The sequence below is a fragment of the Phoca vitulina genome, unplaced genomic scaffold (genome assembly GCF_004348235.1).
Source record: "Phoca vitulina isolate PV1807 unplaced genomic scaffold, GSC_HSeal_1.0 scaffold6, whole genome shotgun sequence".
In the NCBI taxonomy this organism is placed as follows: Eukaryota; Metazoa; Chordata; class Mammalia; order Carnivora; family Phocidae; genus Phoca; species Phoca vitulina.
This window is the reverse complement of record NW_022589709.1, coordinates 3,180,202-3,204,450: the sequence shown is the minus strand read 5'-3', so window position 1 is coordinate 3,204,450 and position 24,249 is coordinate 3,180,202. Positions and strand designations below refer to the sequence as shown.

The 24,249-nt window shown below is 45.8% G+C and overlaps 1 protein-coding gene and 1 non-coding gene across 5 annotated transcripts in view; both read right to left on the bottom strand.

Moving 5' to 3' along the window:
* The window catches only part of CYFIP2 (cytoplasmic FMR1 interacting protein 2), a 125,899-nt gene that overhangs the window by 58,875 nt on the left and 42,775 nt on the right, over window positions 1-24,249 (bottom strand). For 3 of the 4 annotated variants that reach the window (XM_032403613.1, XM_032403615.1, XM_032403616.1), the window contains exons 12-22: window positions 22,193-22,312; window positions 21,538-21,663; window positions 17,723-17,889; window positions 16,879-17,026; window positions 14,649-14,723; window positions 13,603-13,756; window positions 12,507-12,663; window positions 11,866-11,962; window positions 8,474-8,550; window positions 6,720-6,828; window positions 4,344-4,463 (exon numbers count right to left, since the gene is read on the bottom strand). In XM_032403613.1, the coding sequence (XP_032259504.1) occupies window positions 4,344-4,463; window positions 6,720-6,828; window positions 8,474-8,550; window positions 11,866-11,962; window positions 12,507-12,663; window positions 13,603-13,756; window positions 14,649-14,723; window positions 16,879-17,026; window positions 17,723-17,889; window positions 21,538-21,663; window positions 22,193-22,312 (1,350 nt within the window). The remainder of the gene's footprint in view (window positions 1-4,343; window positions 4,464-6,719; window positions 6,829-8,473; window positions 8,551-11,865; window positions 11,963-12,506; window positions 12,664-13,602; window positions 13,757-14,648; window positions 14,724-16,878; window positions 17,027-17,722; window positions 17,890-21,537; window positions 21,664-22,192; window positions 22,313-24,249) is intronic. The other variant, XM_032403617.1, reaches the window with a different exon arrangement.
* LOC116632486 lies at window positions 20,517-20,623 on the bottom strand. The gene has a single exon (XR_004299429.1). It is a non-coding gene; the product is annotated as a U6 spliceosomal RNA (small nuclear RNA).

Sequence of the window (24,249 nt, the reverse complement as noted above, 5' to 3'; positions counted from 1 at the left end):
TCATAGAGGGGACAGATGAGGCTCAGAGGGTGAAGTAACTTGCCTAAAGTCACACAGGGAATATAGAACACGGTTTAGTGTTTGATCCCAGGTCTTCTGATGTCAAGTCACATGTGTTTGTGCCTCTATGACAGAGCTGCCTGGACTAAAGAAGCAATTTGCTAAGAGAGCCCCTTGAACAGTAATGAGGATCAAAGTAAAGATGGTTTGACAATATAAAAACTCCACGAACACTGGCAAGGGCAGTTGACCAGAGGGTGGCCAGGAGGCGGGACAGCCAGAGGGCCAGCTTTAATGGCTGGGATAGGGAGCTCAGGTGTCTACAGTCGGTCATAGGGTGCGGCCCCACACCAGGGAATCAATTTTACTCTCATCAGCCACAAGGCATCCCTCACGCCGGTTGGGGCCTAGAGTGTGGCCAGGTGGAGGCCCCAGACCATGCTTCCAATCTTGGAGCTTTGTCTTTCTGAAACTCAGATGCTATGGCTCTAAATTGGGGGTGCAGAAGTGGATCGAAGCTTGCAAACTTCAATGGCTGCAGAGGCCAGCCAGCTCAGGGAAGAGACACGGGGAGGAGCAGGAGGGATTCCTGCGGCTGGGCTGTCTGCGGCAGAATGTCTGCCCAGAGACGGGGGAGCTGCTACTTAACTCCATAGAGTTGTTACCTCCTCAGAATGGGCTCAGTGATGACAGAGTTCACAGTCTTTCAAAAGAAGGTCAAAATCTGGATTTTAATTCTGGAATGGCAGCTGGAAGAGTAAGTTTCCAGTCATTGTGCACCATGAAGTAAATGAAGGGCAGAAATACTGAATCACCTCTCTGCTTCTGTCTCCTAGGGCCTACCCAGGTGGACTATTAACTTTGTGCCCATTCACTTCAGATGGGTAAAAAAAATGAATGAAATAAATTAAATGGAATAAATGCCAACGATTTTATTTCTAAGCTCCCTGAGGAGTCCCATGGCACACTGAAGTGCCATGTTACCAGGAAGATAACTGCAAGTGAAAAACCAGGGAATGTTCTGTGATTTCAACAGTCTCACAAATGTGTGTCGGCGTTTACAGGGAGACCGAAGGAGGGAGTTCTCAACGCTGCTGATGTGGGGCCGCTGGAAACACAGGTCCGCTTCTCCTGCCATACAACAGTACCAAGGTTTCTGACAGGTAATCCAAGCCCTGTTTGGCCTCAGCCATGTTATTCCGACCTTCAAATCATAAGAGGGCACTTGCCCCTGGGATGCGGAGCTCAGTGCATCAAGCTTGGCGAGGTTGAAGAGGCCTTTTGAGTGGTTCTGGTGCCTTCTGAGACGGTCTCAGTTTCTACAGTAGAGTTGGTTTACTGGGGGCAACGTAGAGAAGCAGAACTGGGGAAATAAAACGCCTAACGGGGCAACTTCTGTGAAGGAGTGGAAAGAGCTCTTGGATGGGGACCGGAAAAGCTGAGTGTCGGCCACACCGGACTGCTCACCAGCGCTGTGGCCCCAGGCAGGCGAGAAGACCCGGGTCTCAAGTCAGGTGCAGCGAGGCATGGAAAGTCCTACACGGAATGAGGTGTACAGTGAGGCTAGCGGCAAGCTGAAGGGAGCACAGCGGGCTGACGGGATCATCTAGTCATTTCTAGACGATCGCTGCCATCTGGAATGGCTGGGGTGGTGTTGCCAAAGCTTCTGCAGTTTTATTCAAATTCTTCCAAATGTTAAATGTTGGCTCAAAATTTCAAATGTGTTCTGCAGCCTAAACAAAACACAGCCTGCAAGCTGCCAGCCCTCAAATCCAGCATCAGATGTCTCCGAGAATCTATTTGCTCAGCTGTGTAGGATGAGGACGGCTGACTTAAGAAATCTCTGCCACCCTCCCAGCTTGGCATCATCAAGCCGCCTTCCCATCTCAGAACGGAGTTTCCAAGGTGGAGGGAAGCGCTGAAGAGAGCAGATTCCTTGGGCTGTTTCTCAGAAGAGGCAGAAGCTTCTCAGCCAAGGCCAGTAGGGGCCTCCTGACCCCATAGGAGAGAGCATTCCTGGGGTCTCCTCTTCATGGGCTTCACAGGGAGTGCCTGCTCTCCTGGGGGTTGCTGCCCTCACCTGATAAACACGGGCTTTCACTGCTTGTTTTGATTTTGTTCTCAACTAAAAGAACATTCAGTGCCTTTCAAGGGATTGGAAGAGGTCATGGACACCCACACACACCCCAGACCAGTTTTTCCATGAGATATGCTCATTCATTACTGGACAGCTAGAAGTTACAGATAAACAACAAAGATGAAAAAAAAATCCCATCACTGCTAACATTCTGGCATAAACAAAGAAAAATCTATTCCTTTCTTCCCTTCTTCCTTCCTTCCTTCCTTCCTTCCTTCCTCCCAAGAAAAATCTACTTCTTTAAATAGATCTCCCAGAACATGTGCTATATGATAGTCTCCCAAAGTAACTGACCCAGGACTTAGGTGGGTAGCTGGGGGCAAGTCCTCATAGGAAATGCTGCTGAAAATTCACCCTGAGAATGTCTCATTGTAGCCCAAAATTTTTATGCTCCTCTCATCTTTTTTTCATAAGCTATTACTTATTAAGTGCAAGTCATCCTTATAAAAACGTTATACTATGATTTCTAACATTCCTCTATCATGTAGATGGGGAAATGACCTTGGAGAAGTTAAATAACTGGCCAAAATTGCCGGCTCGTAAGTGGCAGGGCCAAGACTAGCACCCAAGGTCTTTCTGACTCTAGAGCCCTAGTCCCTAGTCACTTTTTTTTTTTAACCACTTTGTCCATTTAAAAAATACTTTTTTTTTAAATTTTGAAATAATTTTGGACTTACTTTTCTGTAAGTGAAAAAGCAGAGTTCCTGCATATCCTTCACCCAATTTCCCCAATGTTAACAGCTTACATAACCATGGCATAATTATCAAAAGTAGGAAATTAACGTTGGTTCCGTTCTATTAACTAAATGACACACTTATTCAGATTTCAACAGATTCTCCACGAGGGTCCTTTTTTCTGTTCTATGATTCAATTTGGAATCCCACATTGCCTTTAGTTGTCATTCTTCTTAGTCTTTTTTCAGTCACTAACATTTTTCAGTCTTTGTCTTTTATGACCTGGATGCTTTTGAAAAGTATCGTTCATTTTTTTAATGCCATTTAATTGGGGTTTATCTGATATTTTCTCATGATTAGATTGAGAACATGCATTTTGGCAAGAATACCACAGAAGAATACCAGCAGGGGTTACATGAATATATATTATTACTGGTGTTGTTGACCTTTGATGCTTGGTTAAGATGGTGTTCCCACTGTAAAGTTACTAATCTTCCTTTTGGAGTTAATAAATATCTTGAAGGAGATAGTTTGAGACTATGCAAGAATCCTGCTGCTTCTTAGTTTTTTTTTTTAATTTCCGAGTAATTTTTAAAATTGTGGTCAAATATATGTAACAGAAAACTTACCACTGACACCATTTTTGAGTGTATAGTTCTGTGGCGTTCAGTTCATTCACATGACTGTGCTACCATCATCACCATCCATCTCCAGAACCTAATTTCCCTCAACCAAAACCCATACACCAATTCCCTCGTCCCCAGTAATCACCATCCCACTTTCTGTCTCTATGAATGTGACTACTCTAGGGACCTCGTAATAAGAGGAACCGTAGAATATTCTTCTCAACGGTCCGCCTACTAATTTTAGCATCCATTGCTGGATTTTGCCCACAACTGTCACCGTGGCGTTCTAATGGTGATTTTCTATTTCTCTCATTTCTTCTACTCATCTGCTTTTGAAAGCATGAAAGTCTTCCTCTGATTCACCTCAGGACTGGTCAATCAAGTTTATTCTAATTCTTGGAGAGGAAGAGTTAGCAGAGAGTAGCTCAAATTGCTGTTTACTCCCTGCTTGTGCATCAGGACCAAAGACATAGTTTCCAGGTCCCAGTGCAAAATGGAAATGTGGGGACCCTTGTTAAAAAATTAAGAATTTCAAGATGGCAATGGCAGAGCATTAAACCCAGCACGGAGCCTTTCTGGGCCCTATACTGCACACCCACGATGCCCACCCTGTTGTGCAACCTTCCCTAGCTTCTCAGGACCTTCCCTGTACTTGCTCAGCTCGGTAGTAACCCAAAGGACAAGCAACTGTGCCCCGGGGTTGACCATGTCAGAGATCTCAAGGCAATCAAGAGGGTAAGATCACTCATTCCTTTTAAGTTTTTTTTTTTACCTGCTCCATTCAGTTGGGAAGAGACTCACTGCTTCTCTTTAACTAGCTCAGTACTAAGCTAACAACACCTCCAACTAGGCTTCAGGTCTAAGGACTCCCAGACCAGAACTCCCACGGGCCCCCAGTCTCTTACCACAATGGAAGTCAGGTCCTCACTCTCGAAGCGGCTGATGGCCTGGTCCAAGGATTTATACATGGCGGCCGAGATGCGCTGGGTGATGAGTCTGTTCAAGTCAATTGATCTACCCAACAACTACATGGAAGAGACAGAGAGAAAAGTTACTTAAGGTTCTCACAGGCACATGACAACTAAATGCAATGCATTGATAAGAAATTGGATTAAAAGCAAAAAGACATTACTGGGACAAATGAGGACTCTATGCAGAAAACAGTATTGTTAAATTTCCTGAGTATGATCATTCTATCTTGATTATGAGAGAATGTCCTCATTCTTAGGAGATACATGCTGAGGTATTCATGGGTAAAGTGTCATGACGTCTGCGACTTACTCTCAAACAGCTAAGAAAAAGAGTACATATATTTAAAACATATGTAATTTAATGTTACATATATATGTATTCTTATAAATTATTTACACATACTATATCTTTATATACTACATATATTTACTATTTATGTATTTATTTACTATTTATATACTACTTACTATATATGCTATATTTATAATATATATACTATATACTACTTATATATTTATATACTATTTACCTAAACTTTATATATATACACACACACATATTCATATACTGCACTTTGCTAGGTGCCCAAGGATTATTCTTAACTATTTTATTTTTTTTACCGTATTTGCAAGAAAGAAAAAATATGCATATAAGAGAAAGTAAAGCAAATGTGGTAAAATATTAATGATCACAAATCTGCCTGTAGAGTATATATATGTTCATTGTGTTATTCTTTCAACTTAAGTTTGAAATATAAGAAGTTGAGGAAAAATAGGATTCATCCAGACTGTAGGAAAAGGCTCAGGACAGGGCTGGCACCCCATGCAATGCTGACATCCTAAATTTAGCTATGAGGTCCTTCCCACATCGGTCCCATGCCCCACCAATCACAAGAGAGTAGCAGCTCCCTCAGCAAGGGCCCACTGCGTGTCTTTATGGGGATGAGTATAGAAGCACGAGAATGAAGGGCTGGATGGAAAACAGAACTTACGCTAATTTCCGCCAGGGCACACACATGTGGGCAATATCACAGATGCGATGCAAATAGCAATAAACATTTACTGAGTACCTGCTGTGTGCATTGTGCTTTGCTAGGTGTCCAAGGATTATTCTTAACTATTTTACTTCTTTTTCTATTTCCCTTTTGGGAGATTTTCTACCAACTGACTAGGACCCCTGGCAGCTACCTTGTGTACACATAGAGCCCTCAGTATTTAATGTCCTGTGGCTAATTCTGGCCGCATCAGTAACTGATGGCTGTAATTTCCTGAGGGGCTGGAGGAAAAGTACTGAGCTCCTGCTGTTGAGAGGTGAAGATGTTCTTTTCTCTCTCATTATTCTCCATTTCCCTTTGATTTCTCAGGGCAATGAAAATGCCCAGGGTTTCCAGGGTAACCCCTTCCTCTTCACCTGGGGCACTTCTCAGCCATGGCCCTTCACCTGGGTCTTCCCCACACACACCGTGGCCCACGCACCAAGCGCAGAAGTCATGGCGTAAAGGCCACACCAGCTTCACGTGGCTGACAGCGTGGTATAGGAGTCAGGTGGCCGGAGCATCTCGTATTTTGCCTGCCTGGCTCACGTTAACATTTTTTTTTTTTTAAAAGATTTTATTTATTTATTTGACAGAGAGAGTCACAGCGAGAGAGGAACACAAGCAGGGGGAGCAGGAGAGGGAGAAGCAGGCTTCCCGCGGAGCAGGGAGCCCGACGTGGGGCTCGATCCCAGGACCCTGGGATCATGACCTGAGCCGAAGGCAGACGCTTAACGACTGAGCCACCCAGGCGCCCCTCACGTTAACATTTTTAAGCAGCGATCTGTGTCTGAGCTCCTGGCAGCATTTATTGCCTCTACATCTGGGGTCAAATGTGAACAAAAAGCAACTCCACAAAAACACACTAATTTCTAGCGTGGGTTTAGCAGACATGCTTCATTTCAAAGCACGAAGCAGCCCGCCTTCACTTAGACCAGCATGAGGGCCCTGCTCAGGAGCAGTTACCCATTTCTGAGTGGCAGTCCCCATGGAAGGAAGTGAGCTGCGGCTTATGACAAAAGGACAAAGGCTTTGGTGGCCACGACTCCCCAGAGGCGAGCTGCAGGTGGACTGAGAAGCCTAGAAATTGAACCACAGGATGCCAATGCCCCTTTATTGCTTATAAGATTCCGAGGCTGGGCTACACTCATGCTCAGAAGTCCACACGGGTGGCACGCAGGGCGGAGAGTATGCAGTCCTGGTCTCCAATCTCCCCGCTAACTTCACGGCTACTCTCTAGCCTGTCCCACCTGCCCTCTGGCTTTCTTCACCGTACCTGCACGTGTCTCTGTTTCAGCAGTGTTTCGTAGCGGTTGGACGGTGGATACGGAATGATGACTCCATAATTCTTACATTCGGCCCTAAAACGTTTATCCAACAGGACACTGCAAGGAATAAAAGTTACATAAGGCCAGTAAACATAACTGGGGATGGTTTTCAAATACCCAGCCCCATCTATTTCAGACCAGAGGATCTACTGAGTTTGTATATATAGCATATTTGAAATGAGAACCATCTTGGGCGCCTGGGTGGCTCAGTCGTTAAGCGTCTGCCTTCGGCTCAGGTCATGATCCCAGGGTCCTGGGATCGAGTCCCACATCGGGCTCCCTGCTCGGCAGGAAGCCTGCTTCTCCCTCTCCCGCTCCCCCTGCTTGTGTTCCTGCTCTCGCTCTCTCTCTCTCTCTGTCAAATAAATAAATAAAATCTTTAAAAAAAAAAAAAAAAAAAAAAAAAAAAAACCACAAAGAAGGAAATGAGAACCATCTTAGAGACACTGGAAGCCCAGTTCACTGTTAAAACGGCATCCTATTCAACCCAGATACTTGCTAAGTGACTACTTTGTGGAAGGCTGTGTAATCTGCGTTTTCCCTGAAAGTACATGCTTTGTACTGTCTATCATCAAGAGCCATTCACTTCATTTAATGCGCATTCTGTGTTAACAGAGACTGGTGCGTTCCGATGTCACCTCCTACTTGAAATCTGTCAGAGCAATTCTAGCTGTCAAAGCAAAATGAAGGAAATTCTCTGTGTGGAAAGAAAAGTAATTTATGACAGTTAAGTAACTATTCTTGACATTATTGGTTTGTACATTTGGATTTCCAATAAGAAGACAGATACCTATTTTGAGGTTTGTCTTGACCAGTACTGTTATGGGTTCTTGAAACCCAGGAATTCACTCAATCAACACACACTGGCACTGCCGACGAGCCTCCAACACTTGACAAGTGTCTTACCCCAATTCTTCACCGGTCTCCTGTCTGGCCTTTATATACCTGTTCTTGCTCACCACCAATCCATTCTCCACATTTTTGTTTTTAATAAGGGCAAATTTTTAAAAATAAAAATTGAATCCAGTCCCTGTCATACTTTTGAAATCATCCCATGGTATTCGATTCCTCCTAGGGAAATCCTACAAGCCTCATCCCTGAGCCCTGCCTACCTCTCCAGCTTTATTGTGCAACTTGTCTCCTCTTGTGGTCTGTGGACAAGGCATTTACATGCACTAATTCACATTAATGGTCTCAACTGTCCCATGGAGTAGGCATGCTGTCAGTACAATACTTCTGCCCCAGGGACTTTGCACAAGCAGTTCCTTTGCCTGCAATTTCCTGACCCATCCTTCACTTAGTTTTATTTAATGCCTATCAACTTCAGATAAGAACTCAAATGTTAGTTTCTCAGGACAGCCTTTCCAGTTCCTCACTCCAAAGACTAGTGCAGGTTTAACTGTCATAGATTTCCATACTCCCATGAATGTTTCCTTCACGGGGAGCACGCAACCTCCCTTGCCGCTGTGCTCTAATCGGTTTGTATTAACGTCTGATATCCCTCCTAGACAGTAAGCTCCATGAGGGACAGCACCAAACCTGCCTATTTTCCTTTCTCCTATATTTTAGCACCCAGTCCAGGCCCATGGAATCGCTCAGATTTCCTTAGGGGCTAAAGAAGAGAGGTTTTACGACAGGAAACCATGTCTCACAGGTGGCAGGCTACGAACGTTTGTTGCTCACAGCCCCGGGACCCTCGTACCTGCCAGCCATGGCTTTGTAGTAGGCAAAGATCTGGTCCGCCAGCTTGTAGACAAACTGATCAAAGCACAGGTTCACCTGGGGACACGGAAGCAGGAATGTCAGCGGTGCATGTCTAGCTTAAGCAAAGAAAGCGCACGCAGCTGCAAGGGGTCAGCTGGGCAGTATTGTGTGCTGTGGGGCAAGATACTTTGAGTAGCAAAAAAAGCAGATCCTGTGGTTAAGTAAGTTAAGAAGTTTGGTCCCTCACCCTCAAGGCCCTTAGTTAGACACAGAGAAGGCCAAGTTCAAAAAGCTGTTGAGGAACAGCCCTCCCCGTTTGTCCCATCCTTGCTGTTCCAAGGTGGCCCACCCAGGGGGAAGGCGATAGCTCTTCATATCCTGCAATTGCTCACATCATTCCACCCATCGTCTTTCCTGTTAGACTTTTTCATCTTTTCCTTTCACTTTATTTGCCCTTGCTTGACAATGAAGAAGTTGATGGTGCTTGGAAACTGAAAAATCTCTCTTTTTTTTTTTTTTCAAACTTAGCTTAGAAACCTCTGGTTCTTAATGAATATGGGATCATCTTGCCATTTCAGTGTCTCATCACATCGGTGGCAGACCACGAGGCTTAGGTGAGAAGTTCATGTCAGACACAGGATCAAAACCAAACCGTCCACCGAGGGCAAGAAACAGCCAAGGGTGGGCTTTAATGAGCTGGGGATGTAGTGGTGGCAGGGCGCCATGGGACTTCAAAGGGAACAGAGCATATTTAGGTCACTGATCTTCCATGCTTCCCTCACCAAATTCACAGCTCCATAAGGTTAATTCTTTATCTGAAGAGCTCCCGTATCTTTGATTTTACACCCCAAATGTTATTCTGAACATAGAACACAGAGCTATGTGCAGTTCTGCCCTCATCTGCAGGTGACCAAGCCTCTGCTCTGGAATTCATGCTTCAAGGGGCCCCACTGGACCTTCCTCCAGTTGAAGAACCTGCAGAGTCAAGGTGGGGGTGCCCACTAGTCATACCCTAAGCTCCCCTTCTAGAACCAGCCTTGAGTATCCTTGCCCCAAAAGCCCAAGCCCCTTCCAGGCCTGTCTGGTATTTTCCCTGGGATCATCCCTGAGGGTGGACTGCACAGCAGGTGTATGTACCCCTAGGGTTGAGGTTTAGCTGAGGGGCCACTGTTTGTGGGCCGCGGTGGCAGATGCAGCTTGGGTATCCACACACATACACATGAGGCCCTTCATCGTGCAGAACAGAGTTGGGCGATGGGAAGAGAAAGGGGGCAGGTCACAACTTGGGGGTCTCAATGTATACTTTGTCCCCATGCCCTCAAATGTTACCCAGGGCCTGGCTGTGTGCTTTCTTTCCATTTATTTTAAAAATCTCACTTGGCCACATGACACTCTAGATTTGTTTTGTTTTCAACCTGTTGGGAGAACACAAGTATATAAGATCTTGTCAGAACATGGAGTTGTCAAAGCTGAGATGCAACCAGTTCACTTGTCTCCTAGAATCTCTCTTCCCAAGTCTGTGCTCAGGAGAAGAGATCTGTGTTGGGGTCCATCAAGGTCTTCAAATCCCATAGAAATTGGAGAGTAGAGAAAGCAAGCAGCATCTCTACTAGCTTTTCTTGCTAATCCTAAAATAGTCATGTTTTGCCTTTATAAATAAGAATGTTTTATATTTCTATGATATTTTTACCTAATTGGCCTCAGTCTGTGTTTATAGACCCCATGCAATTAAGCAGAACCCGGACTATCATTCCAGATCCCAGAAGGCAAAACTGAGAAATTGCGGTAGCCACTACTCCCATTGGCCTCATGCAGGTGCCAGGATTGTACTTCCTTGCTCCTCTCTGAAAAGGAGGTGCAGGCACATGACTCGCTTTGACCAATGACACGTGTCATTTCCAGGTGGAAGCTTTAAGTACCAGTAACACCTCTCCCTGCCATGGTAATTAGTGAATGTTCCACGTGGGTCCCAAATTGAAGACTACATGGACCAGAGCCCCCAACCAACCCATAAGGGAGAAATAAACCTTTGATTTTTAAGGTACTAAAAATTTGTGATTATTTGTTACTGCAGCATAACCTAGCTTGTCCTGACCATTACAGAAATAAAGCCATTGAGTGACTAATAAATAGCTTCATAGTTGAAAGGATGGTTACTTTAGTCCTACCGGTACTAGCAACTGACACTGGAAGCTGTATGACATTGGAGTAACAATAACTGACCACTTCAAGTCTAAGATTTATTATCTGTAAAACAGATAGTAGCATATATCTCTTTAAATTGCTGTAAAGGTTATTTAAAAAGTCGTTCTCTCTCCAGTGCTTAGCACTGCGCCTGGCAACTTGTAAATATATAATAACTGATACATGATATTGCTGTTATTATTATTAGCCAAATAATCCAACCATAAAAGACCCATTAGAAAATTAATTTTACCCCTGCAGTTCTATCATCGGCCATCCCTTAATACATTTGAAAAAGAAAGACCATCGTCTCGGTCTGGGTCCTTTTTGATGATCATGATTTGTAAAGATCACTCTCCATATAGGGAATGATATTATAAGAGCACTGTATGGGGGCAGGTGGGAGCTACACCTGTGGTGAGCATAGCATGACATATAGAGTTGCAGAATCACTGTGCTGTACACAGACTAATGGAACACTGGGTGTCAATTATACTACAATCTTAAAAAAAAGTCATAAAAAGAGATCACTCTCCAGAACAAGTCATGGATCCTGCATTGCTATGGTCTGAATGTTTTGTGTTGCTCCAAAATTCATATGTTGAGATCCTAATCCCCAAAAGTGATGGTATTAGACAGTGGGGCCTTTGGGAAGTGATTAGGTCATGAGGGTAGAGGCTTCATGAATGGGATTAGCGCTTTATAAGAGAGAGACTGGGGGCACCTGGGCGGCTCAGTCGGTTAAGTGTCCGAGAGATCGAGTGTCGTGAGATCGAGCCCCAAGCTGTGCTCCGTGCTCAGTGTGGAGTCAGCTTGAGAGTCTCCCCTTTTCCCTCTGCCCCTCCCTCCACTTGTGTGCATGCGTGCTCACTCTCTCTCTCTAAAATAAATAAATAAAATTAAAAAAAAAAAAGAGAGACCGCAGAGAGCTCCCTCATGCCTTATACTACTCAAGGATACAATGAGAAGTCTGTGACCCAGAAAGGTGCCCTCACCCAACAGTGCTGGCTCCCTGATCTAGACTTCCAGCTTCCACAACAGTGAGAAATACATTTCTGCTGTTTATAAGCCACTCAGTCTGTGGTTATTTGGTACAGCAGCCTGAATGGACTAAGACAGCCCACTTTGTGCCAAGAGCTAAAGATTTAAAAAGTCCAGACTCTCGGAATAAGATTACAGGAACAAAAGGAGAAGTGTGTCACTTGCCTCGGCTTCAATCTCATCGTACAGGAACTGCTTTTTAAACTTGGTCAGAGCATAGTAGGCGCTGTCATTGTACAGGTCCAAGGGGTAGAGGACGTACCTGAAGAGAGAAAAGTAGAGGCCAGCAGCTTACTCATCTTTCTGAAGGCAAGCTGACTGATGCGGCTTGGGAAACACGAAGGCTTGGGTGAACACGTGAACAAGCTCGGGGTTGGGAAGAGAGAGCCTTCCAGCACTCTGATGTTTCCAGCCTGTCTTAGAAATGCCTTACTTTATGCTCTGCCTGTAGAAATCAAAAGTCTGTGATGCTAATAACTCCAAGACCTGAAAAAATGAGTCTGGGACCAAAAGAAATCAGGTGGCAGTTAAAGACATTAGCTTCCTGGTCCCCAGAGATGACTATCTTCCAAGCACGGCTGCCCTGAGACTGACAGAGCACAGGGAGGGCAGCTGGGCTGGTAGAATCCCGGGCCTATCTGCAAGGCTGAGTCAAATCTGGTGTGACTTGATCCCTGGCACGAGTGTTCTCCCTAGTGGGGCACACTGCCTAATCTGGAAAGTTCTGGAAAGAACAGAGCTCCCTAGCAAACTGTCCTCCATCTGCACCCTGGGAACCTCCTTGCTGACCCAATCCTGCCTCTTACTCCATCATGGAAGGTTCTTTGGTTTCCAGGATATGGTCTGTTAGAATCCAGGGCATGGACATCTCAATTGGGAACTGGATTCGCCGGCCCATGGTTAACTCCAGGAAGAATTCTCGGAACCAGAGCTGAGAGAGGTCACAACACTGCTGCAGGGCTTCTGAAAGCATATAGGAAAGAGTTGTGGGTTATACACGAGAAGCACCCAAAGATCTTTGCTCTTATTGTTATTAACTTGGTTCTTACTGCTTTCGTTATTCTTACCACTATACTAGTATATAGTAGGTACTCATAAATGCGACTTGATCAGTAGATCCTGCTGTCTGGTACCTGACAGCCAGTCTAACATTTATTTAGAAAACAGCATTTGTTAACCTCACAGTAGCAGGCCCGGGGGGGGGAGGACAGCAGTGATGTTGTAGAGCTTTAGGTGCCCCCACAATCTCCATCATCCCCCTACAAAGCCATCCTGAAGATCCACAGTCGGGCCTCCTTGTACACGGTAATTCTGGCTTCTCCCTGCTCAGAAGCCTTGAAGGGCCCTGATCTGCGCTCTGATGAAGTTTGGATTGTTTGTTAAGGTCACCTTCTCAGTACTAACAGGTGCATTACCACTCCCACGTCCCTGGATGCTGCTCTCCTTCCCCCTGCCCTGTTCCCCCTGCACAGTCATCCTGCTAACGGGAGCACAGGAATGGGGGACACAGGGTTGGGGTACAGCCTGGAAGCCTCCTTTGCTATGAGCAACAAGACTAATCAGCTCAGAGCTGCTGCTTAGAAACAAAAGGCTGACCGAATGCCTGGCTGCGTCTGTGGGTATGTTGCTGGTTTTAAAAAAGTCTTTAGTAGAGGGTACTAAAGACTTCATGACAAATAAACCACAAATGTCTACCAGACAAAGTTAGCGGAGTGAGACTAGCTGGACCGGGCCTGGCCTTTCCGAGCCCACCAGAAAGTGTGCATTTTTTTACCTCGGTGGCAAAATGTGCCTCTTTTGGTCAATGACCATGCTTTTTGGCAACTTTTGGTCCAGTGGCTTTAGTCGGTCTGGGACCTGGGACCCTAATCCTCTCCCCACTACCCAGACACTGCAACTCACCACTGATATTGAGCAGGTGCGTGAAGAAGAAGGACTGTTTGTGGAAGTCCTCTATGGCAAGGACGATGGGTCCATCGAGGCTGCTTCTCAGTGTCTTCTTAGAGCCGCTTTTGTCTGCGATGAGTGATTCCAGCATGGTCCGCACCATGTACAGCTTGAAAGAGAAAGTAAGATGAGAAGGTCAGGGGCTGGCCCTCCACCCTGGGGTAAAGGTTTCTCTGTGTTGTATTTATATTTTTCTTTTTTTCTGCAGATGTCTGCTCTTAAAAAGCACTGTCTTAAGGAAGTACCAGTTTAGGGTTGGAGAAGTGAATTTGGAACATGTAAACCCTCACGAGGGAGACTGGTCAGCCCAGGAAGGAAGTTCTGCCCACGGCCTGATAACAAGTCTTTCAAGGCCCAGGTTTCTGCCTGCTCTGCTTGGCCAAGGGCGTGGGCATCAGAGGAGAACCTCAGTTCACATCACTCTGGAGGCACTCTCTGCTTTACTGGTTGGCTGGGTGGCACCGTGGGTGGAGCCCCGGACTTGGGTCTAAGGCCAGGCCCTCCTACTGTCTTGCTGTGTGACCTTGGGCAACAAAGTCCCACTCTGGGCCTCAGTGTTCTCATCTGCTAACATGAGGGGGTTGCACCAGATGCTTTCTCAAACCAGTCCCCTTCAGCTCTAACATTTTGAGGAACTGCGAAATGCGATTTGATCAGAGCAAACCCCCCACCCACCGACCTCAAGCTTCTGACCCTCAGCACTTTGAATCCATTACTGAGGGATGGCGCCCTCTGGTGGCATCAGCTGCGTCGCACAGCCTACCAAAACCCTGGGCGGAAAGCGGGGGAAGATGGGTACTTACACAGGAGGTCTACTAGACAATCAACTCCCGCTTACAGAGGGCCTTAAGTGCAAAGGGTGCAAGTGCTAATCTAGATCTTTCCACATCATCTGCCTTTGAATCTTAGGGCTGGAAGGGGCCTTGAGGAGCCAGGCTAGTCCATTCCTGCTGCCTCCTGGAGAAGTGTACCCCAACCAACCCAGCCAGGCGGTGTTATACCAGGGATCGGCAGCCTCTTCGGCCCTGTGTACCACCAGTGGGGTGAAACAAAGCCCGCGGGGACCACTGGCAGGCCTAAGACATAGGTAGGAGAAAGGAGGAGGGCACGGGAGGGCAGGAGAGACAGGGAAGAGGGAGAGAGAGGAGAGAGAGAGAGAGAGAGAGAGAAAAGCAAGAGGTATTGTATACGGTGGGGAAGCCGCCGCGACTGCTAGGGGCCACTTGCCGACCACCTCTCAGAAGCTCCAACCTCCCTCTGCCACCACATCTGCCCTGGCTGCCTCTGGATCTCCTCGAGGACCGTCCCCACCATGCGCCTGGCCCTAGGCCAGGCAGTGCAGCCACACAGACAAGGGGCCCAGCGCCCCGGCCACAGCACTTCCCATGATGGTCCAAGAGCTACCACGGTGGCCAGTCCACCCTCGCCAACCCCATCGGGGGGCAGGCCTGATCATCCCTAAGAAGCACTGTTCTAAGGACGGCCTTTGGAGTCATCCAGGAAAGGATTCATCAAGTACCATCCATGTGGAATTGACTGATTTGTTTCAAATTCTATTTGAAAATCCATTCCGTCGATAAGAGGGGGAACTCTTTGCCCACCTACTCCTCCTGAACAGAGCATTTAACTCATCAGATCAGCCAACATCCCAGCTGTGCTAGATGCCCCTGTCTACTGTGCTCGGCAGGCCCTCACGGAGCCCTGGGGCGGGAGTCAGGAGACCTGGGTTCTTGTCCCACCTCCACCTGTGACTCGCCTTGTGACTTAGACAAGTCACTTCCCCTCTCTGGACCTCAGTTTCCCTATCTGTAAAACAAGGAGGGCACTGGGACTAGCTCGTCTCTAAGGGCTCTTCCAGCTCTGACTATTAGGAGTCTACTCAATGCATCCGTGCCACCTCACAGGATTTGGTTGGGGGGGGGGTGTTAATTCGGGGCCACACTCCCCTCTCAGACCACCTATATAAACCCTCCTTCCACTCCTCTTCTCTCCCTCTCTCTCCCTCTCTGCCTGTTTGGCCCTTCCCCTCATCCTCCTTTCCAGTTTCCCTTCTGCCTTGTCTTGTGTCTCCCTCACTCAAGTCTTGGGACTTACAGAAACACCCGAAAGCCCTGCTTAGCCCCTCCAGGATATTCTAGGCTGGAAAGGCCTGTGGTCCTGGACATTACACAAAAGTGTTTGTAGAAGCTTCCTTGGGATTTCCAAGACCAGCAAGATTAGTGCACACTGGCCCACGGGCTGTGAAGCCAAGGGAAGTTACGGTGCTGAGAAGCCATCCTGCCCCTTCCCTCCTCCCCGTCCCCTGCCCAGACACAGACACACACACATGGGTTGGGGGGGCGCTGGGCCTCAGACGGCTCATCTCAGATGGTTCAGATTCACGATTGCAGAGCTGAGACAGGCTGAAAGGTCATGTCAAGGGGGAGTTCCTGTAAGACCCCTGAAAGTTCAATGGACCCTTACGCTTTTTTCCAATACCTCAAAAAGCCTACCAGGAATTGCTTATCCTTAAGTAAGTGGCAAGGATTCAACCAAGATGCCCAGATTCTTTACTTTTTTTTTTTTTTTTTTTTTTTTTTTGCTAATTTACTGACTACTTTGGATAAATCACAGGTGACCTCTTGTTCTGAAGCTTTGGTTAGCAACTCTGGATATCTCTGATTACTAGACTTTCTCTAAGGGGTCAAGGGGCTTTTGGTACTTGTGCATTTGAGGAGATAATAATAATGTTTTGTCAGTAACATGATCTCCTTCAAAACTTTCACTTAATGGAGAAGATAATCAGAGTACAGAGAGATCAAGGTGCTTGCCCAAGATCACACAGCATGTCAGAGGCAGAACTCATGAATTCCCAAGCTAGGATGTCACTGCAGGGTGAGGGGGCCAGGGTTCACTGAAGAGGGACAGGATAGATGCATATAGATTCTACTTTAAATTCCTCCTATACTTTGGAACCTATACTTCATGGGGCTAGGAGATAGCCAGTCCTGGTATGACCCCCATTTGCCAGATTAGACAACTGAGGCACAAAGAGACTGTGTAAGGTGCCCAAGGTGACACGGGTTTCTAGGACTAGAATCCAGGTCTCCTGAATCTTAAGCTGGTAGTCCTCCCTCCTGTATTAAAACAAGATGGCAGAGTAAGACTAGCGCAGCTGCTGGACCCTGCCCCTCCTGCCTGAGGCCCCCCAGCCCGAGCTACCATGGCCTGGCTGGCCTCGGAGCCACTTACCTGTGTGCTGGAGGGCCCCACAGCACGCCGGGGCACCTTGATGTCAAATCCCCCCTTGGGATCCTTCTCCCCTCTCAAGCACGGGTCATTGGGGGGCTCTCGGCCCCCCTCCCAGTCACAGATGGTTTTTCGAATTGCCTGCAGGACACTGGGAAGGAAGAATGGATACTCAGACCTGGTTTTAGCATTGGAAGGAGGCCCTGCAAGCCTGTTTCTAGAGTCTGTGATGGCCTAGGACCCCCTGTCTTAGAATTCCTGGGCGTTGGGGAAGCGTGCTCATTCCTGGCCCCACCCACACCCCAAGAGGTGCTGGCTTCCCAGGCTTGAGCCACGGTCCAGAAGTCTGCTCTTCAATAAGCACCACAGGGGACTCTGATGCCCACTGGCTATTTTTCTTTCTCATTCCAGGGGAGCTTCATTAGTCCAATTACATCTCTGTATGTTTGAAGTTTTAATAGTAGCTTACATTTGTTGCATACTTACTCTGTGCTGCTGTGTGCTCAGGTCTACACACTGATTATATCACTTTATCATCCCAGCAACCAGTGTATTCCACATTTTACAAATGAGGAAAACTGAGATTCAGAGAAAGTACGTTATTTGACCAGGTACACATAGCTAGTGGTGGATATAGGCTTCAAACCCAGAGACTGAGGCTTGATTCATTTCAAATGTCCAGTCTCCTAAGAAGGTGTCCTAGAACTTGTGGGAACGTGCTAGAAGGGTCAGTGTGTGTGCAGAGGCGGGGCTGGAAGCTGACTGAGCCAGGAACTTCCCCTGTGGTCTGCACATAGCACCTCTGATTTTTTACGTGACCCCTGGAAAGGGCCATCTGAAGACCCACCTGATAAGGACGTTCTTCTTCTTCCGCACGGCCTGTCTCAGGGGCTCGCGCAGCGTCACCTGGGCGAAGTCCTGCAGGGCCGCGTAGATGGTGTTCCTGATGGCCTGGTTGAAGACGCTCTCCATCCTGCCCATGAGGACCTGGAGGCCTTTGATCATGGCGATCACCTGGCCAGGCACAGATCAAGGTCAGGCTCACTGTGCCTCAGCTTACCCATCCGTCCAGCACCCTTCACCACACTGCAGGGAGGGTGCTGCCTGAGATGTCCAGAAGCCAGAGGCCAGCGCTACTCAAAGTGCCAGTTCACAGCAAGGTAAGAAACGTGTGCCCAGATGGAAATGAGTGCACTGCTTCCTTCATCAAGGAAAGTCCAGCTACAGGCACAGATGTTAGCTAAATGGCATAGCGTGCTTCTCGGCGCAGCCCACTTTCACTCTGGCTCCAGCTCCCTAGCTTAGTGCTGACTGCCAACAAAGAGCAGCCAGTTCACAAACCACACTTTGTGGACCACTCTGACTTCCAGAGGCCTCTCTACACACCATGAACCCACAGACCGTATCAAATAGAACTTTGTTTGACCGTAACACTTTCTATAGAGTTTTGACAATCTTTGCTTTTGAAATAATTCGGTCATTTGCTGTTTGAGTCCATAGAGCTTCCTCCTATGACATAAAATCTCTGTGGAAGTCTCAGGTGAGGGAAAACCTCTGTCCTCCTGTTTGCCTCCTCCCTCCCCCCTCTTCCCCTACTCATCTGGCTGCAGAGACGGGGAGACAGGTATTTGTGATGAGTATATCCTGGCCTGCCTTGGAGTGTGCGCCTTCTCTTCTGGGTTCCTCTCTTCTCCATGCAATCACCTTTCCCTCCCCATCCCAAGGAAGAGAGGCATGTGTTTCTGCAGTTGCTTTGTCGGTTTCCCAGTAGGTGAGTTTACTGGGGCGAAGGAGGAATAAGAAGTCTTGGGTGGCCTTGGGTGGAAGTCACATCCCTAGTCTAGCTTCACCAGCAACATGCCTGATCCTTTGGCCCCTGTCAGCCACAAGTGCTAATATCTAGAGTGATTCACAATTCAGAGGGGACAGCACAAGCCGTATCAGCCTCCCGACATGATGTGTCAGGTCTGATGACATGACCACATGTCATCATGATGTGCTGGACTTCCACGCTCTGCACCGGGCTGTAAGTGCTGCACGGGCAAGGCCCAGCAATGCTGTGCACGCCCTATGCCCACTGCCCAGGCCTGCAGTGAGCCGTCAGAACATTTTTGTTGAAAAGGAACAAATAAAGCAATGAATGAGTTTACATGCTAAGATTTTTTTCTTCCTCTAAACCTTAAAGGAATAAATAGCACATCTGAGGTTAGAGGAAATGGTGAGAACAAAGTTCAGGCAGTGAGGATTTTCATTAGAACCAACAAGTATAGTGGTTTCGCCAGAGAGAAGCTTTAGTGTAGAGAAACAATGGGACAGAAGCCTTAAGGGAACATTACATCACAAAAGCATCTGCGCTCCTGGCTAGAGATGTAACTAGGAAATAATGAGACAAAGGAAGAGATGATGGAGATGTTTCAGAATGATTCCAAACACAGCAGAGTGTGCGGATGTTACACCTAAGGGAAAATCTTTGCAATTCTGGGCTAGGCAGAGATTTCTTAGCTAGAACACAAAAATCACAAACTGTAAAATAATTGATAAGTTGGACTTTATCAAAATTAAAAATAGTTGTTGGGGCGCCTGGGTGGCTCAGTCGTTAAGCGTCTGCCTTCGGCTCAGGTCATGGTCCCAGGGTCCTGGGATCGAGCCCCGCATCGGGCTCCCTGCTCCGTGGGAAGCCTGCTTCTCCCTCTCCCACTCCCCCTGCTTGTGTTCCCTCTCTGTCAAATAAATAAAACCTTTTAAAAAAAAAAAATTAAAAATAGTTGTTCTTCCAAAGGTACCCCTAAGAAAATGAAAAGGCAAAGTCACCAATTAGAAAAAATATTTACAACATATATATGACTAGGGACTTGTATCTACAACATATAAAGAATTCTCACAATTCAATATGAAGAAGACAGAAACCCAATTTAAAAAAATGGGCAAAAGATTTCAGAAGACAGGATTTCACAAAGGAAGATATATGAGTGGCCAATAAGCACATGAAAAGATGCTCAATATCATCAGTCTTCAGGGAAATGCAAATTAAAACTCCAATGAGATTTCACTAAACAGCCATTAGAATGACTAAAATTAATAAAATTGATAGAATCAAGGACTGAGGGTGTTAGAGCAATAGTACGCTCATATACAGTTGGTGGGAATATAAAATGGTACCTCCACTTTGGAAAACCATTTGGCAGTTCCTTAAAAAGTTAAGCAAAAAGTTAAGTCACCTACAATATGACCATTCCAAGAGAAATAAAAACGTATATCTATACAAAGACTTATACTCAAATCTTTAAAGCAAGTTTATTCATACTAGCCCAAAGCTGGAAATGGCCCAATGTTTATCAACAGTTGAATGGGTAAGCAAATTACAGTATATATCCATACAATGGAATAATACTCAACAATAAATGAAACAAACTATTGATACACAGAACAATGGGGGTAAAACTCAAAATTATGACGGTGAGTAAAAGAAGCCAAACACAAAAAAATACCAACCAAACAAAATGATAAAAAATGCCAACAAATCTATGGTGACAAAAAAAAAAAAAAAAGTGATCAGGCCCAAGGATGGTGGGAGGATAGATGGTAAGCAACACCAAGTCTTTTAGGGGAGATGGAAATGTTCTGCATCTTTTTTTTTTTTTTCCTAAAGGGAATGCTTTGTGAATTTGTGTGTCATTCTTGCAGAGGGTCCACGCTAACCTTCTCTGTACTGTTCCAATTTTAGTACATGTGCTGCCAAAGTGAGCACAGAATGTTCTGCATCTAATCTTTTTGGTTTCATAGGGTGTATACAATGATCAAAACTCTTGGCATTATACACTTTAAGTGGATACAGTTTATTGAACATAAATTATACCTCAATAAAGATAATAAAAATACTATACTATCCTCATGAAGCTATCAAACGCATGGCACAAGAACGGGGTCTTCTAAAAGGAACATTCAGAGAACAAGATGGAGCTTCTGACATTAAAAATATAATAGGCACAATAAAAAATACTAATAGTTGAACTTCAGGAAATATCCCATAAAACAGAACAAAATAAGTGATGGACAATAAGACAGAAAAGGTAAGAAAATGAGACACTAAATCTGACAACTCATCTCATCTTGGTTTCCACCTGTAGTTCTTTGATTATTCATCAGTTTGGGCATTTTTCTTATCTCTTTTAGCCATTGGTTTTGTCCTTGTTTCTGCTGTTGGTTTCCTTTTGCCCATTTTTCTAGTGGAGTGAATGCTTTCCCTTGGATTCTCGGGAACAGAATGAGTTTCTAATCATTTTTGAATGGTAACTTTTTTTTTTTTTAAGATTTATTTATTTAGAGAGAAAGAGAGCATGAGCAGGAGTGGCAGAGGGAGAGGGAGAGAATTTCAAGCAGACCCTGGGCTGAGCATGGAGCCCGACACAGGGCTCAATCCACCACCTGGAGATTACGACCTGAACTGGAACCAAGAGTGGGTCGCTTAACCGACTGCAACACTCAGGCGCCCTTGAAGGGTAACTTTTGACAGAGATGAATTCAGGCGGGAGGAAGACAGGAAGTGTATGCACAAGGAGGACCATGGCTGCCATCTTGCTCAGAAGCACTCCTGGAACCACCAGGATCAACACCAAGCAGCAGCCTCAGGGTAGGGGGCTAATGCAGGGAGTCAGCACCCACCTCGACAAAGGCAAACTTCTCCTCACTGGTGTAATTGTAGCGCGTGGCTCTCTCATACTCCTCCGCCGTGCCAGGGCAGTCCTTGTTGCAGAACTTGTCAGTGGGGTGAACCAGCTTCCAGGAGTACTGGGGAGAGAGGAAGAACCCAAATGTCCATCAGTGGATGAAGGGAAAAACCAAATGTGGTATGTCCATGTAGGGGAGTATGACCCAGTCATAAAAGGGAATGAAGTTCTGATTCATGCTCTAACATGGATCATGGTTCTTGAAGGCATGAAGTGAAAGAGGCCAGACACAAATAACCACATAGTATATAATTCTACTTGTGGGAAACATCCAGAAGAGGGAGATCTTTAGAGACAGAAGACAGATTACTTAGGGTTGTGGGGGTCGGGAATGGGGGTTGATTGCACAGGGTTTCTTTTGGAACTGATAAAAAGATTCTAAATTTAACTGTGGTTGCACAATTCTGCGAATATACTAAAAACCAACGAATCTACATTTTCAGTGAGTGAATGGTACAGTGTGCGAATTATATCTCAGTAAGGCTGTTAAAAGAAGAGTGCTGGGGAGAGGCAGACAAGAGTCCGTGTGCACAGAGGTCAGGCTGGAGGGGTCCGGGGAGGGGCAGGCCCTCTGCCTTCAGGACACCTACCACCTCCATGACGTGGGCGCTCCACTTGGATAAAAGCTGCAGGCCCCGCAGGGCCAGGTCAAAGAGCTCGCGGTATTCCTCGTCTGACTTCTGGCTGTCCAGCCCGGAGCCTGTCACCACCTGGGGAACATGGGCCGTCACCCTCACCATGTATGCGCCTGGCACTTTTAGACATTATTTCACTGATTCCCCCAAGAATAATACAAGGGAGGTGCTATTATTATATCCCCTGGATAGATAAACTGAGGTTCAGACGAGTTCTTTGTTGAAGGCCACATGGCTTATAAATGGCTGAGGGTTCAAACTCAGGTGGTGTGATGCCGTAGCACCACTCACAACTACCCTGTTATACTGCAGGGCGGCGGCTTTCAAATTTTTTAAACTGCAAATTACAGTAGGAAGTGCACACCACAGAGTGACTCAGGAACACATACCTGCATAGAGATCTTAAAGATATATATATGAACCAACGCTTTTCATGAAGCAACTTTACTCTTAACACATGAGAATTCCTCTGATTGTCTATTCTGTCATACACAATGCTAATCATAAGTCACTAAATTAATTTCACAGCTCATTAATTAGATATGACACAACAACTGAAAAGTGCTGGACAAACATCTATTTGAATGTGTATTATTCCATAAGGCAGTATGGATGTATGCATGTGCATATAGATATATGTGCATACGTGTACGTCCGTGCATATGTGTATATACGCACGCATGTATACGTACGTGTATGTGCATATGCGCATATACATATACATGTATGCACGTGCACACACACATATACGTATATGTGCATGCATGTATGTAGGTACATATATGTATCTACATATAGAGTCAGTCCTCATTATTTGTGGGTTCTGTATTTGTGAATTTGTCTACTCCCTAAAATTTATTTGCAATCTCCAAGTCAATGCTTGCAGTCCCTTTACTGGTCATTCGCAGGTATGTGCAGAATGGTGAAAAATCTGAGTCATGTCCCAGCTGAGGGTGAACATGGTGAATCTCTGCCTTCTTGTTTCAGCAATCATGCTGTATACGTGTCCTTTTCATGGTTTATTTAATGACACGTTTTCCATATTCTTGTACTTTTTACTGGTGATTTCACTATTTAAAATGGCCCCAAGTGTAGTGCTAGAGTTCTGTGTAGTGATCCTAACTGCAAGAAGGCTATGATGTACCTTAGAGGAAAAGCACGTGTTTTAGATAAGCTTTGTCTGGACATCAAGTTATAGTGCTGTTGCATGTGAGTTAATGTCTATGAATAAACAATATCTATTACATATGGTGTCTTTAAATAGAAACACACAGAAAACAAGGTTATACATTGATCAGCCTATGAAAATGTTGTGACCAGAAGTTCACAGGAACTTAACTCTGTACTTCTTCGAGGAGCAATGGTTCAGTATTTGCTGCTCCAGTGTTCATGCCCACTTTACAGAATATAATTACTGCAAGTAATGAGAATTGTTTGTGGATACACATGTGTAAAATGTACAACTTAAAAAACAACTTGAGGCCAGATTCACTCTTAGATCCCACCAAAACTTGACAAGAATGAAGGAGGTCCCGGCTCTGAAATTACTCCCATAGCTTTAGTTCAGATGATTGCCACATATGGTTAAGAAGGCTAAAGGCTGGGGCTTGACCTTGGTCCACGTCTTCCAGGAGCCCTCATAAGAACATGGGCCACCTGTCTAATGACCACACCGTGTGGACTTGTCTGACTGTCCTCATTTCAAATATGCTGCCCTTTGATCAAAGACATTTTCAGAGTTTGGGTTTGGAAAGCATGTGCACTATGGCTGCCAGCCACATGGTGGAACCAGTGAGCAAACGTGGGATAGTGCAGAGTCATCCAGGCTCAAATCAAGTGGGGGGACCTGTGTTTATCAAACCAACATATACATTTACTAGAAGAGTATATATGGGAAGAGTCCAGGAGGATATATAAACCCAAATGTTAATCACAATTGGTTCTGGTTGGTAGAATTTTACATGATTAATGTCCCTCCTTTGCATATTTGTATTTTTTCTGAGGTTTGTGCA